The sequence below is a fragment of the Salvelinus alpinus genome, chromosome 25 (assembly GCF_045679555.1).
Source record: "Salvelinus alpinus chromosome 25, SLU_Salpinus.1, whole genome shotgun sequence".
Taxonomy (NCBI): domain Eukaryota; kingdom Metazoa; phylum Chordata; class Actinopteri; order Salmoniformes; family Salmonidae; genus Salvelinus; species Salvelinus alpinus.
In genome coordinates, this window is record NC_092110.1 from 4,329,100 (window position 1) to 4,345,337 (window position 16,238).

Below are 16,238 nucleotides of genomic sequence, written 5' to 3' on the forward strand. Positions count from 1 at the left end.
ACACTGTTTCATTTCGGTTCAGTCCTCCTAATACAAATTCAGGACATTTTAACGAACCCTCATCCTCTCGGAATACATTTGTCCTCATTAGAAAACAGCCGACTATATATACGTCCTAAATGTAACCCTATCCCTTTTGTAGTGCACTACTTTTGACCCGGGCCGTAGCGCTCTAGTCAAAAGTAATGCACTTTATAAGGAGTAGAGTGCCACTTGGAACACAACTTAGGTCTTTGAAAATGGTCTTTGAGGAAGAGGATGTATTTTCCCCTACATTTATTCCAGAAGGGTTCCGGGGAATATTGCTGGAAGGAAGAGCAGCATTTAATTGCCTCAGATTTAAAATTGAAATATGAAAATGAAGAAGCAAAAGCCATATGCAAAACAAACCGACCATTGTGCCCTCTGGTCAGAGCAGCTATGGCAAAGATAGACAAATTATTTTATGAGTTTTATTCAATGCTTAGGTTTTACATTTGATTACTTTTAAGCCCCTCATCATACTTCATTATGATCCATAATACTGTCCTTGGACTCGTTGCCCAACTCATTCCCTGCTGTCACCACAATCTGATAAAAATTGTGTTTGGTTTGGTGGAACCCAGAAAATCGTTTTCAACATCATTCAAGGGCGGTATGGAGGGAGATGACAGACAGGAGGGAGGAGCTCTGTGAATAACACTCATACTGTGTCAGTTTCTACTTTGACTCCCCAGCAGTAACAAAGAGGCACACTAACAGTAGCCTGATCCCAGATCTGTTTGTCTGTCATGCCAAACAACAACCATAGGAGTATGCAAGAAAGCACAAATAGATGTGGGACCAGGCTACAGTAACAGGTCACGTTTCAGGAGTAAGCAGTAACCTCCAATACCTTGCCTTATAACCTCCTTATTATACACTGTGCCGCTAACCCTGAAACGGCTTCTGAGAGAAAGCATGAGAATGCACATTGCCCATCAACAATCTCCAGACTGAGGTATCCTAAAGAAACATAGGCTTTAGCTAAGATCTAAGACCCTAATCAATTAAATCTGGTTACTATCGAGGCACAGTTTATTAGTCACATGCGCCGAATACCTTACAGTGAAATGCTTACTTACAAGCCCTTAACCAACAATGCCGTTTCAAAAATACAAATAAGAAATAAAAGTAATAAGTAATTAAAGAGCAGCAGTAAAATAACAATAGGGAGACTATATACAGGGGGGTACCGGTACAGAGTCAACGTGCGGGTGCACCGGTTGGTCGAGGTAATTGAGGTAATATGTACATGTAGGTAGAGTTATTAAAGTGACTATGCATAGATAATAACAGAGAGTAGCAGTGGCATAAAAGGAGGGGGGGTGAGGGAGGGGGGCAATGCAAATGGGTCTGGGTAGCCATTTGATGAGATGTTCAGGAGTCTTATGGCTTGGGGGCAGAAGCTGTTTAGAAGCCTCTTGGACCTAGACTTGGCGCTCCGGTACCGCTTGCCGTGCGGTAGGGTGGCTGGAGTCTGACAATTTTTAGGGCCTTCCTCTACACATGTAATGCAATTGTATGCTGCATATACTGCACTAACGAATCCTATCACTTAACATCTCAAAAGAAAACTCCATATTAGTTTATTTTTACACTATGTGGCTTCGTTCTATCTGCTAAAGTCATCATCAAATGCACAATTTCTGTGAAATGCAGTGAATACACTAGAGAGCCATATATCTCTGACATACGCACGCACTCTGGTGTTTAGCAGTTAATGATCATTTATGCTATAAATCCTTTTTAAAGCTTTTTAGACCATTAATAAGTCTGTGATGTCCCTTAAGCAGTCGGAGGGAGGCCTGCAGAACAACCCTACAGGGTCTCAGTAGGAGTACTGATCTAGGATCAGTTTTGCCTTTTAACTCATAATGAATTAGAGAGGAGACCTGATCCCAGATCAGCACTCCTACTCTGAGCTGCGGACCCAGGAGTGATTCAGTCTGGAGATATAGTATTTCTTAGGCAGTAAAGCAGGAAACAATGCACTGTACACATATTTCCACACGCAGCATGTTTCCTCTTGGTATTTTTCTGATTACTACTTTTTCCTCTGATGGCTCTGAATGTCAGTACTCACTGACATTCAGCCCGGGTCTTAAAATAACTACAAAACCAGACAGAGAAAGAGATGAATCTGACTCGTGGTCTGCAGTATGGCGGTGCAGCGCAATGGTATCCAAGTAACAAAAAGGGATGTAATTGACAGAAAACTCATTTGCAGCTTATTGGACTTGTACAATCAGCACACTAGAGAAGATATCAACATGAGGAAACAGTAAGTCCAACAACATCTAAACCAGAACAATCTTTAACCCGTATTTATTTTATTTTTAATCAATATACACTGCTCAAAAAAATAAAGGGAACACTTAAACAACACAATGTAACTCCAAGTCAATCACACTTCTGTGAAATCAAACTGTCCACTTAGGAAGCAACACTGATTGACAATGAATTGCACATGCTGTTGTGCAAATGGAATAGACAAAAGGTGGAAATTATAGGCAATTAGCAAGACACCCCCAAAAAAGGAGTGATTCTGCAGGTGGTGACCACAGACCACTTCTCAGTTCCTATGCTTCCTGGCTGATGTTTTGGTCATTTTTGAATGCTGGCGGTGCTCTCACTCTAGTGGTAGCATGAGACGGAGTCTACAACCCACACAAGTGGCTCAGGTAGTGCAGTTCATCCAGGATGGCACATCAATGCGAGCTGTGGCAAAAAGGTTTGCTGTGTCTGTCAGCGTAGTGTCCAGAGCATGGAGGCGCTACCAGGAGACAGGCCAGTACATCAGGAGACGTGGAGGAGGCCGTAGGAGGGCAACAACCCAGCAGCAGGACCGCTACCTCCGCCTTTGTGCAAGGAGGAGCACTGCCAGAGCCCTGCAAAATGACCTCCAGCAGGCCACAAATGTGCATGTGTCAGCATATGGTCTCACAAGGGGTCTGAGGATCTCATCTCGGTACCTAATGGCAGTCAGGCTACCTCTGGCGAGCACATGGAGGGCTGTGCGGCCCCACAAAGAAATGCCACCCCACACCATGACTGACCCATCGCCAAACCGGTCATGCTGGAGGATGTTGCAGGCGGCAGAACGTTCTCCACGGCGTCTCCAGACTCTGTCACGTCTGTCACATGTGCTCATGTGCTCAGTGTGAAGCTGCTTTCATCTGTGAAGAGCACAGGGCGCCAGTGGCGAATTTGCCAATCTTGGTGTTCTCTGGCAAATGCCAAACGTCCTGCACAGTGTTGGGCTGTAAGCACAACCCCCACCTGTGGACGTCGGGCCCTCATACCACCCTCATGGAGTCTGTTTCTGACCGTTTGAGCAGACACATGCACATTTGTGGCCTGCTGGAGGTCATTTTGCAGGGCTCTGGCAGTGCTCCTCCTTGCACAAAGGCGGAGGTAGCGGTCCTGCTGCTGGGTTGTTGCCCTCCTACGGCCTCCTCCACGTCTCCTGATGTACTGGCCTGTCTCCTGGTAGCGCCTCCATGCTCTGGACACTACGCTGACAGACACAGCAAACCTTTTTGCCACAGCTCGCATTGATGTGCCATCCTGGATGAACTGCACTACCTGAGCCACTTGTGTGGGTTGTAGATTCCGTCTCATGCTACCACTAGAGTGAGAGCACCGCCAGCATTCAAAAGTGACCAAAACATCAGCCAGGAAGCATAGGAACTGAGAAGTGGTCTGTGGTCACCACCTGCAGAATCACTCCTTTTTTGGGGGTGTCTTGCTAATTGCCTATAATTTCCACCTTTTGTCTATTCCATTTGCACAACAGCATGTGCAATTTATTGTCAATCAGTGTTGCTTCCTAAGTGGACAGTTTGATTTCACAGAAGTGTGATTGACTTGGAGTTACATTGTGTTGTTTAAGTGTTCCCTTTATTTTTTTGAGCAGTGTATTTCAAGGAAGTGCCGATGAAATATACTGTATGTTGGTAACAAAAACGTGAAATGGATTACGGAACACACACACAGTACATATTATTCTGAAAAACAGGACATTTTCTGAAATGTAAATTAGACTGAAGATATGCGACAGCCAGTAAGATATACAACAGTTTCTCCCAGCCAGAGTCTTATATATATACCAAATCTCCGGCTTCATGACATAACACACAGCAGACCGATGGTGACCAAGACGCTGTTCAAAGAACCTACAATTTCTTAGAATATAATAGAATTACTTAGAATATTATATAATTACTTGGACTATAATAGAATGACTTAGACTATAATAGAATATAATAGATCATTCTATTTCTATGAAAGCACCCTCCTCTCAGTAAAACCAACCTGAACCTACACAACACATCAGCTTTCTCACATGTACTGTATAACTAAGTAATCGCGGTCCTTCCATTTCAGTGAGAAACGATTGACAATGCACCATCAATTTAGGCTGGCGAACACCTAACTTTCGAAGTCCGCCCTCTCTACGCTGCGAGTCACGTGGGTCGCGTCACCAGGCTACCGTCAATTGACAGAGAGCCAATGGTTGCATCATAAGGAATTTGGACAACTGACAGTGCAGAACTTAAAGGGAAAAGGACAAAGACAGATGGGAGTATCTTTGGTGAAGATAGACATACGGGGTCGGTTTCATGGACACAGATTAGGCCTAGACTTTTAATGGAGAATCTCCATTCAAGATGCTCTTTAGTCTAGGACTAGGCATAATCTGTGTCCGGCGGAGGTAGAAGTATCCAGAATACTTACACAGTGTGGGCCATGGTGTCCTGCGGTTTCTCCGACTGCTCAGGGAACATTGGGTGAGGTGGCTCTCCAATGGGGACACAGCCCAGAGACTTACTGATGGCGTGGCTCAGCTTTTTAGCCGGAGACTTCTGTGAGAGAGGCGGAAACAAGATGGTGGACATTACATTCACTCTAACTGAAATTCCAGTTTACTTATCGAATTGTTTGAAGTGAAATGGAATTGACCCCAAAACTGTCTGTTATAATGTGAGAATTACTTATAGAAGTAGTGTAAAGAGATGTATTTGTAATTGACCTTAAAATTCTCTCAAATATCCAGTTATGTTGAAGTAGTGCACAAAGAAGCGCCACCGTGGTTTCGGCTTGAGAGGGAATATACACGGCTGGGACCGATGAGAATTCTCGAGAGGTAATAAGGTCAGCATTTGATTGTGAGGTATTCTAGGTCGGGTGAACAGGACTTGAGTTCCTGTACGTTATCACAATCACACCATGAGTCGTTAATCATGAAACATACACCTCCGCCTTTCTTCCCGGAGAGTTCTTTATTCCTGTCTACGCGATGTACTGAGAACCCAGCAGGCTGTATGGACAGGGGCAGTATATCCTTAGAGAGCAATGATTCCGTGAAACAGAGTATGTTACAGTCCCTGATGTCTCTCTGGAAGGAGATCCTCGCCCTGAGCTTGTCTACTTTATTGTCCAGGGACTGAACATTAGTGGGTAATACACTCGGAAGCGGTGGATGGTGTGCACACCTCCTGAGTCGGACTAGAAGTCCACTCCAAATACCTGTTCTCTGCCAGTGGCGTCTTGAAGCAGCCTCTAGGATAAGTTAAATTGCTTTTGGGGGTAAGAACAAAGGATCCAATTTGGGAAAGTTGTATTTCTGGTTGGAATGCTGGTTACCGCTGCTCTGATATCCAAAAGATATTTGTGGCTGTATGCAATGATGGACTGTCATTTGTCTAGGGCTATCTTCTGTATACCACCCCTACCTTGTCACAACATAACTGATTGGCTCAAACACATTAAGGAAAGAAATTCCACAAATTAACTTTTAACAAGGCACACCTATTAATTGAAATGCATTCCAGGTGACTACCTCATGAAGCTGGTTGAGAGAACGCCAAGAGTGTGCAAAGCTTTCATCAAGGTAAAGGGTGGCTACTTTGAAGAATCTCAAATATAAAATAGATTTTGATTTGTTTCATAGTTTTTTGGTTACTACTGTGTTATTTCATAGTTTTGATGTCTTTACTATTATTCTACAATGTAGAAAATAGTCAAAATAAAGAACAACCCTGGAATGAGTAGGTGTGTACAAACTTTTGACTGGTACTGTATATATTTCTTAATTCCATTCTTCTATTTTGAGATTTGTGTCTATTGTTGTGAATTGTTAGATACTACTGCACTGTTGGAGCTAGGAACACAAGCATTTCGCTACACCCACAATAACATCTGCTAAATAAGTGTATGGGACCAATAACATTTGATTTGAAGAATGACAAGATTGGTTCATACAAAATGGGACTAAATACATAGTTGTCTTTGCTTTGTCATAGATTTTTTTTTGCCAAGACCCTTTTCTACATCCAAATATGCTCAGCCATATAATTCTGGTCATGATGCCCTAAAAATAAAACAATCATCACCATCCTTAGTTCAGTATTGGATTTGGAACCAGTGCAAATCCTTTCCCGAGCTTGAATTAAAATCACACTGATTGAGAATTGGGAAAATGGTGGCATTGCATTAGAAATTCAATTGAATTAGCTGCAATTAGTAAAAACCCATAATATCCCTTTCAGAATATTTATGGGATCTGATGTGGGATCTGAAAGACCTGACCAGCTGAAAGTCAGCCTAATGATGTGCTTCGACCATACTATTTTCAACTGTCAAGTAGGGCCAGGACTATAACAGTAACACGATACCCATTAGTATCGTGACAGAGAAACAAAACACAAAGCGGATTTAACTTCTTTATCATTATGTTGTCATCCAGAGACACCTTTATTTATTTTCTACGCTATAGTACACAATATTTTACATACAGCAGGTTTTTAAAGCACCAAATAGTTTTGCCTGCTTCATGTTTTCATTTTTGTCATGGAAAAAATTGTGTGATACTGGTATCGTCACAGCCCTACTGTCAAGTCTTTTTCCAATCAGTGCAGATGAAGGGGAGGAGACGAGGAGAGGAGGGATTTTAAAAACCAAGAGAGATAGAGCCTTTGTGGTTGCCATGCCTACCCAAGAGGAGTGCTCCTTCATTTGATGCTGGTTGCTATGGGGACCGTTGGCATGGCCACGCCAGAAGCAGCTCTGACAGAGTTGGTAGCCATGGCACTGTTGGCACCGGTAACGGAACCCCATCATACTTTCACTCCGGCAATAGGAACATTCCACGGGATGGAAGACTAGAAGGAAACCACAGAGGAATGGTTCAAAGGTCACTAATGTCAGTTGAAATGTTGATACAGGGAGACGTAACATATTCTAAGATGTATTATAAGGCATTATAAAAGCACACATATGCTTATAACAGCATTAAACCTACAGGTAAAAGTGTTACCACATTTGTCAATGGAAATGCTATTACTGGTGTTCGTTGGCAAATTCACAGTGAAAATAGAGCCAAGAAGAAAAGTAATAACAGGGTAACATTACCATTTTCAACATTAGCGAGCCGGTGCATGAGAGGTAGCCACACGAGGCACTGAGGGGGAGGATCTGCCATCAAAATGTCCAAAAACGTGTTCAGCAAGATCTTCTTCTAGATACAAACACACCAAGATGCATTCAGTTATACAGAGATAGCACACCCCAATGCATTCATTTATAAAGAGGCACAGAGTGGGACAATTAAAATAACTCTCAGCAAGATCTGGAAAACAACATATGTGGATAAGGTTCATTGACAGACAGCAGAGAAGCAAGGCCTTGTCAGACAGAACGCAAGTAGTAATTCTGCTGGCATCGACTCCATGGGTACAGTACGTCCCAAATGGGAGTCCATTCCCTGTGTAGTACACTGCTTTTGACCAGGGCCCATTGGGCTCTGGTCAAAAATAGTGCACTGTATAGGGAATAGGGTGCCATTTAGGATGCGGCACATAGTGAATGAAATGGACAGCACTGCAAAAGGTCATCTTCAATAATAGATTAGCTTTCCCTGCTTATTGAGGATAACCTTTTGTAATGCTGTCCATACATTTTTTCTATGGTCTGTGGACTATATTTACAAGGTTCTAGCACCCAACCAGGCTGTCAATCACACTTGGGCTAACCTGGACCACCTAATCAAATCAAATTGTATTGGTCACATACACATGGTTAGCAGAGTGTAGTGAAATGCTTGTGCTTCTAATTCCGACAGTGCAGTAATATCTAACAAGTATTCTAACAATTCCCCAAAAACGAACTACCTAATACACACAAATCTAAAAAGGGGTGAATAAGAATATGTACATATAAATATATGGATGAGAGATGCCCGAGACGCATAGGCAAGTGCAATAGATGGTAAAAATACAGTACATACATATGAGCAATGTAAGATATGCAAACATTATTAAAGTGACATTATGTAAAGTGGCATTGTTTAAAGTGACTAGTGATCCATTTATTAAAGTGGCCAGGGATTTGGGTCTCAATGTAGGCGGCAGCTTCTCTGAGTTAGGGATTGCTGTTTAGCAGTCTGATGGCCTTGAGATAGAAGCTGTTTTTCAGTCTCTCGGTCCCAGCTGTGATGCACCTGTACTGACCTTGCCTTCTGGATGGTAGCGGTGTGAACAGGCAGTGGCTCGGGTGGTTGATGTCCTTGATCTTTTTGGCCTTCCTGTGACATTGGGTGCTGTAGGTGTCATGGAGGGCAGGTAGTTTTCCCCCGGTGATGCCTTGTGCAGACCGCACCACCCTCTGGAGAGCCTTGCGGTTGAAGGCGGTGCAGTTGACGTACCAGGCTGTGAAACAGCCCGAGAGGATGCTCTCGATTGTGCATCAGTAAAAGTTTGTCAGGGTTGTAGGTAACAAGCCAAATTTCTTCAGCCTCCTGAGGTTGATGAGGCGCTGTTGTGCCTTCTTCACCACACACCCTTGTGAGGCCCCAGTGTTGAGGGTCAGCAAAGTGGAGATGTTGTTTCCTACCTTCGCCACCTGTGGGAGGCCCGTCAGAAAGTCCAGGACCCAATTGCACAGAGCGGGGTTGAGACCCAGGACCTCCAGCTTGATGATGAGCTTGGAGGGTACTATGCTGTTGAATGCTGAGCTGTGGTCAATGAAGAGCATTCTTACATGGTTTCCTCTTGTTCAGATGGGATGGGGCAGTGTGATGGTGATTGCGTCGTCTGTGGACCTGTTGGTGCGGAATGCAAACTGAAGTGGGTCTAGGGTGGCTGGTAAGGTGGAGGTGATATGATCCTTGACTAGTCTCTCAAAGCACTTGATGACAGAAGTAAGTGCTACGGGGCGGTAGGCATTTAGTTCGGTTATATTTGCCTTCTTGGGTACAGGAACAATGGTAGCCATCTTGAAGCATGTGGGGACAACAGACTGGGATAGGGAGCGATTGAATATGTCTGTAAACACACCAGCCAGCTGGTCTGCACAAGCTTTGAGGACACGGCTAGGGATGCCGTCTGGGTCAGCAGCCTTGCGAGGGTTAACACGTTTAAATATTTGACTCATGTCAGCCACGGAGAAGGAGAGGAGGGGTGCAGTGCTTGTTAGCGGGCCACAACGGTGTGGCACTGTATTATCCTCAAAGTGGGCAAAGAAGGTGTTTAGTTTGTCTGGAAGTGTGACGTCGGTGTCTGACGTGGTTGGTTTTCTTTTTGTAGTCCGTGATTTCCTGTAGACCGTGCCACATACATCTCGTGTCTGAGCCGTTCAATTGCGACTCCACCTTGTCCCTGTACTGGCATTTCGCTTGTTAGATTGCCTTGCGGAGGGAATAGCTACACTGTTTATATTCTGACATATTCCCAGACCTCTTTCCATGGTTAAATGCGGTGGATCGCGCTTTCAGTTTTGCGCGAAAGCCGCCATCCAGCCACGGTTTCTGGTTAGGATAGGTTTTAATAGTCATAGTGGGTACAACATCTCCAATGCACTTCTTTATAAATGCACTCACCAAGTCAGCATATAGGTTGATGTTGTTCTCGGAGGCTGACCGGAACATATTCCAGTTCGCGTGAGCAAAACAATCTTGAAGCGTGGCTTCCGATTGGTCGGACCAGCATTGAATGGTTCTCGTCACTGGTACATCCGGTTTGAGTTTCTGCCTATAAGACGGAAGAAGCAAGATGGCTTCGTGGTCGGATTTGCTGAAGTGAGGGTGGTGGAGGGCTTTGTATGCATTGCAGAAGTTAGAGTAGCAGTGGTCGAGGGTATTGCGCATGCGTGTAGCGCAATCAATATGCTGGTAGAATTTAGGTAGACCTGTTCTCAAATTTGCTTCGTTAAAATCCCTAGCTACAATAAATGCAGCCTCAGGATATAGGTTTCCAGTTTGCATATAGTCCAGTGAAGTTCCTTGACGGCCGTCTTGGTGTCTGCTTGAGGGGGAATGTACACAGCTGTGACGATAACTGACGAGAATTCTCTTGGTAGGTAAAATTACCGGCACTTGATTGTAAGGAATTATAGATTGGGTGAGCAGAAGGACTCGAGTTCCTGTATGTTCTTATGATTACACCATGAGTTGTTAATCATAAAGCATACACCCCTGCCCTTCCTTTTCCCAGGGAGGTGTTTATCTCTGTCGGTGCGATGCATGGAGAAGCCCGGTGGCTGAACCGATTCCGACAACATATCCCAAGAGAGCCATGTTTCCACTCTTATATCCAATAGTTCTTCCCGGCTGTATGTAATAATGTAAGAAATAACAATGTAAGAAATAATACATTAAAAAAACAAAATACTACCTAGTTTCCTACAGACTCGAAGCGAGATGACCATCTCTGTCCGCGCCATCACTGTGTTCCCTGGTACGTACAGTTGAAGTCAGAAGTTTACATACACCTTAGCCAAATACATTTAAACTCAGTTTTTCACAATTCCTGACATTTAATCCTAGAAGATTTCCCTGTCTTAGGACAGTTAGGATCACCACTTTATTTTAAGAAAGTGAAATGTCAGAATAATAGTAGAGAGAATGATTTATTTCAGCTTTTATTTATTTCATCACATTCCCAGTGGGTCAGAAGTTTACATACACTCAATTAGTATTTGGTAACATTGCCTTTAAATTGTTTAACTTGGGTCAAACATTTTGGGTTGCCTTCCACAAGCTTCCCACAATATGTTGGGTGAATTTTGGCCCATTCCTCCTGACAGAGCTGGTGTAACTGAGTCAGGTTTGTAGCCCTCCTTGCTCGCACAGGCTTTTTCAGTTCTGCCCACAAATTTTCTATAGGATTGAGGTCAGGGCTTTGTGATGGCCACTCCAAGACCTTGACTTTGTTGTCCTTAAGCCATTTTGCCACAACTTTGGAAGTATGCTTGAGGTCATTGTTCATTTGGAAGACCCATTTGCGACCAAGCTTTAACTTCCTGACTGATGTCTTGAGATGTTGCAAAGGACTCGTTTTACTGTGGATATAGATACTTTTGTAGCTGTTTCCTCCAGCATCTTCACAAGGTCCTTTGCTGTTTTCGCACCAAAGTACGTTTATCTCTAGGAGACAGAACGCGTCTCCTTCCTGAGTGGTATGACGGCTGCGTGGTCCCATGGTGTTTATACTTGCGTACTATTGTTTGTACAGATGAATGTGGTACCTTCAGGCGTTTGGAAATTGTTCCCAAGGATGAACCAGACTTGTGGAGGTCTACAATTGTTTTTCTGAGGTCTTGGCTGACTTCTTTTGATTTTCCCATGATGTCAAGCAAAGGGGCAATGGGTTTGAAGGTAGGTCTTGAAATACATCCACAGGTACACCTCCAATTGACTCCAATGATGTCAATTAGCCTATCAGAAGCTTCTAAAGCCATGACATAATTTTCTTGAATTTGCCAAGCTGTTTAAAGGCACAGTCAACTTAGGATATGTAAACTTCTGACCCACTGGAATTGTGATACAGTGAGTTATAAGTGAAATAATATGTCTGTAAACAATTGTTGGAAAAATTACTTGTGTCATGCACAAAGTAGATGTCCTAACCGACTTGCCAAAACTATAGTTTGTTAACAAGAAATTTGTGGAGTGGTTGAAAAACGAGTTTTAATGACTACAACCTAAGTGTATGTAAACTTCCGACTTCAACTGTACATCCTTTGTTAATGTCTCTATCCAACTCTCTCTCCCCAACTCTCTCTCTCCCCCCAACTCTCTCACTCTCTCCGTCCAACACTCACTCTCTCCGTCCAACACTCTCACTCTCTCCGTCCAACTCTCTCACACTCTCCGTCCATCTCTCTCACTCTCTCCGTCCAACTCTCTCACTCTCTCCGTCCAACTCTCTCACTCTCACCCTCCAACTCTCTCTCTCTCTCTCTCTCTCACCCTCCAACTCTCTCTCTCTCTCACCCTCCAACTCTCTCTCTCACCCTCCAACTCTCTCTCTCTCTCTCCCTCCCTCCAACCCTCTCTCTCTCGCCAACTCTCTCTCGCCAACTCTCTCTCTCTCGCCAACTCTCTCTCTAGTTTATTATGTGTGAGCAGTGCACTTTGTATATAATTTGTGTGAGAAATCCCCTCCTGGCCAGTCCAACCTACCTGTTGAGGGAAGCATGTCCTTACGGAGTGTTCTGTGTATCCAAACGACGGGCCCTCGAACACAGCTGTGGGCAGCTTTAGAACCTCCCTCAGAAACTGGTCAAACTTAGCAAAGGCCATCACACCATTAGAGTCAGAGATCTGGGAGAATATATCTAAGAGAGAACCAAGTGTGGTGGTGAGTACATCAGCGCAATATAAAGTCGCTAGTGAAAGTCTACACACTCCTTGCATAGTCTTCACATTCTGCTGCCTTAAAATGTAAAAAGGGATTACATTCGATTTCACAAAATGTTCCAATTTACTAAGAAATATAAAATGAGGATGTATTGATTGTGTATGTCTTCACACCCCAAAGTTAATACTTGGTGGAAGCCCCTTTGGCAGCAATTACATCTGTGAATAATTTTGAATAAGATTCTACCAACCATGCGCTCTTAGGGCAACATACAGGGGTGCAACTTCGGTTTTAGAAGTGGGGGGGGACATAATTATTATAATTTTTATTAAACACTCCAAACAGCCTACCCGACCGCTCGGAGGTGTCTGCATGGTCCCAAAGCACACTGTTGCCTCATTTTGTATCACATTCCAATGATAAAACTGGGGGAGACAAAAAATGCAATTTCAGAATGTGTGGGGGGGGGGGGCATGTTTCCCATCCCCAGTGAAAGTTGCGCCCCAGGCAACATGTATCCATTGTTTTTGTCAAAATTGCTCAAGCTCAGTCAGTCTGGTTGGGAATCGTTGCTGGACAGCAATATTCAAATGTTGTCTCTGATGTTTTAAGCAGATTTAAGTCAGGACGGAGAATGCACCATTCAGGAAAACTGGATACCTCTTGGAAAGCTAATCTGGTGTGTCTTTGTCATTAAAATGTGTTCAATTATCCTGCGGGAAAATACAACTCTATCCCAGGGTTTTCAGAAGACTGAGGCGGATATCCTCTCATTTGTTTCCTGGGCTTTGTTCCCTTCATATTTACTTTGATCCTAACTAACTTCCCCGTCCCTGCCGGCGAGAAACTACCCTCTGTACCTTCAAGTATTGTGGTGGTAACATCATGTTATGGGTATGCTTGACATCAGCAGGGACTGGGGAGTTTGTCAGGATCAAAAGAAATATGAAAAGACCAAGCCCAATGTAAAAAGTTAAAGGAATACCCGTATCCTTCTTTTGAAAACCTAACCCTGGGATAGAGTTTTATTGTTCAGCGAGACACTAGCAATGTTACCATCCAACTGGCGACAGATTTTCATGCGAATATGCTAAAATCCGCATAAAACCAGTATGCGCTTTTTCCCCACCAGAGATGTGTTTCCATCAATTGACTTGTTGCGGGTAAAAGGCTGTGGGTGATTATGTAGTGCACAAAAAAATACATTTTGCGGTGTACCGGATAAAAAATACAAGTTAAATGAGTTTCCATCGCATTTTCAACTCTATTGATGATTTTCTCACAAATTGTTTTTGTTATATATAGCGAGTATGTGCCCACCCTGGTATTGGCACGTGCGCTCTAGCCAACATCTCGCAGATACAGCCTACATGATGAGATTATTATGGACAAAAGAGCAAGATTCTTTTTATTTGTCAAATGGCAGCCAAGCATCGATGATCATGTCACCAGAATACAACCCTCAATATTTATTCATCACCTTGCACTTACACCAACCTGTGAAGTTCATCATAACTTGTATATGTTGGTTGCCCTTAGAGTTGGTCAAAAACGGTAGAATCTTATTCAAAATGTTTTACAGCTGTAATGGCTGCCAAAGGTGTTTCCACCAAGTATTAACCCTGTGGTGTGAAGACATATGCAATCAAGAGATCCTTGTCCAAAAAATATATATTTGGAAAATGTTCTAGAACTTTCTTTCACTTTGAAAATCTGTAGTAGGTCGTGTAGATCTGAAGTAAAACAAATGGAATGTAATATTTTTTTTATGTTATTTTAAGGCAGCAAAATGTGAAGACTGAAAGCGGTGCGTAGACTTTCACTAAGCACTGTATTTGCCATTTCTATAATTTATTGAATATGAGGTATGGGAGATAATTCTTCTTGACACTTCCATCGAATAAAATGACAACAATGTTTGTGCTGTAATTGACTCAACAACGCCCCCGTGTGTATCCTTTATGCAACTGCAGACATGGTCAAAAAGCAGATGTAGACCAGGGTTTCCTAAACTTGGTCCTGGGGGCCCCCCTTGGTGCACATTTAGGTTTTTGCCCGAGCATTACACAGCTGATTCAAATAACCAACTCATCGTCAAGATTTAATTGGGGGCCCCAGGACCGACTTTGGGAAACCCTGCTGTAAACTAAACCATGAAATTAAAAGTGTGACTACTGCAAAACATAAGTAACTTTCCATTTAGTTACATTAACTGTAACTTACGCCCTTCAGCAAAGTTCAAGGAGATATACTTACAACGTAGTTTGTCCACTATTTTCCCTCCACACATCGTTGCCAACATGCACTTCATCGAGAAAACGGTCAGTTTCCCGTGGCCTTCACTAAACACACAAAAAAGCATTTACGAAAATATGTAACAAATGTATTGAAACACACATTGTTATCATTCTGATAAAGGTGAAGTTTATTTCCCAAAGCAAATTCCTCTTTTTCCATGATCTGCTTTAGCTTGATGGCCACAATGGAGCACAAATAATTGGCACTTCTGAATCCATCTTGACCTGGACCATGTTGTCTGAAGGACAAAAATCATAATCTCGAGGGGAGAGCTTTGAAGATAGTTCAGCATACAGATTAGCCCTGGAATGTATAGCGGTCGTTTTATGGGCTCCTGACCAGTTCTGCTATTTTCCTGCGTTTTTTTTTTTTTTTGCGGAGATCGTAACTTTTTGGTTCATAATGTTTCCAACCATCGTTTCCTATGATCAAAAAGAGCTTCTTGACCTCAGAACACCGATCGTTAACCTCGATTTAGATGAAGATGTCTACTTAAATGAGTTGGCTCCACAGGACATACAGTACTGATCACCCCGGAACAAGCCCTAATCCCCAACACTGGGAAGAGAAAAAGATGGCGATATATAGAGACCGACGTGTGGGCACACTGATTAAACTACGTGTTATGATTTTTATGAATAATGACTAAATGATGTATACATTTAACGTATACATTTAACGTAGAACTATAACTAACAGAATTTTACCCTGTCACTGTATGATTGTATGAAATTTATTAGAATTCATAAATGTATAAATCTGATGTGTGTAGTTTTAGTCAGAACTAGAACAAGGACTTTTTGTTCCTTTTTAGTATGTAAGCAGGGTGCAAGTGTGAGACAATGTATGAGATAAGAGGAGCTATCGACAGACAAGCTGTACTACTGTGTTCCTTTCAGGACATTCTGTCCCCACCCAGGGAGGGGAGAGACCTTGGGCTTGTAGTAGATTGTATAACAGGTGGCAGACAATGTATGAGAAGGAGAAGACTTGTGAACTATATTGTCATTGTCTTAGAGGAGGAGGGACAGTTATGACGAAATGAGAGGTATATAAACCAATGTACATGTAAGGATGGGCAGAGCTCTCGTAAATAAACATGCTGACTATGGTAGACTGGCCTCTGTCTGTTTCATTTGAATAAGAACCTTACAAATTCTTAGTAACAGACAGAGTAGTTTAATTGAAGTTCAGTTTATGAACATTGAGAACAAACTTCTCATAACACTACGGAGGCAGGTAAATAAACTGCCTGTACACAGCCTATAGGGAGGAGGTCAG

At 43.0% G+C, this 16,238-nt stretch overlaps 1 protein-coding gene across 15 annotated transcripts in view; it reads right to left on the bottom strand.

Annotated features, from left to right (window-relative positions):
• The window catches only part of dtnbb (dystrobrevin, beta b), a 72,477-nt gene that overhangs the window by 43,704 nt on the left and 12,535 nt on the right, over positions 1-16,238 (bottom strand). For 14 of the 15 annotated variants that reach the window (XM_071365303.1, XM_071365299.1, XM_071365296.1 and 11 more), the window contains 5 exons: positions 14,916-15,001; positions 12,482-12,636; positions 7,435-7,540; positions 7,018-7,184; positions 4,759-4,886 (listed from right to left, as the gene is read on the bottom strand). In XM_071365303.1, the coding sequence (XP_071221404.1) occupies positions 4,759-4,886; positions 7,018-7,184; positions 7,435-7,540; positions 12,482-12,636; positions 14,916-15,001 (642 nt within the window). The remainder of the gene's footprint in view (positions 1-4,758; positions 4,887-7,017; positions 7,185-7,434; positions 7,541-12,481; positions 12,637-14,915; positions 15,002-16,238) is intronic. The other variant, XM_071365295.1, reaches the window with a different exon arrangement.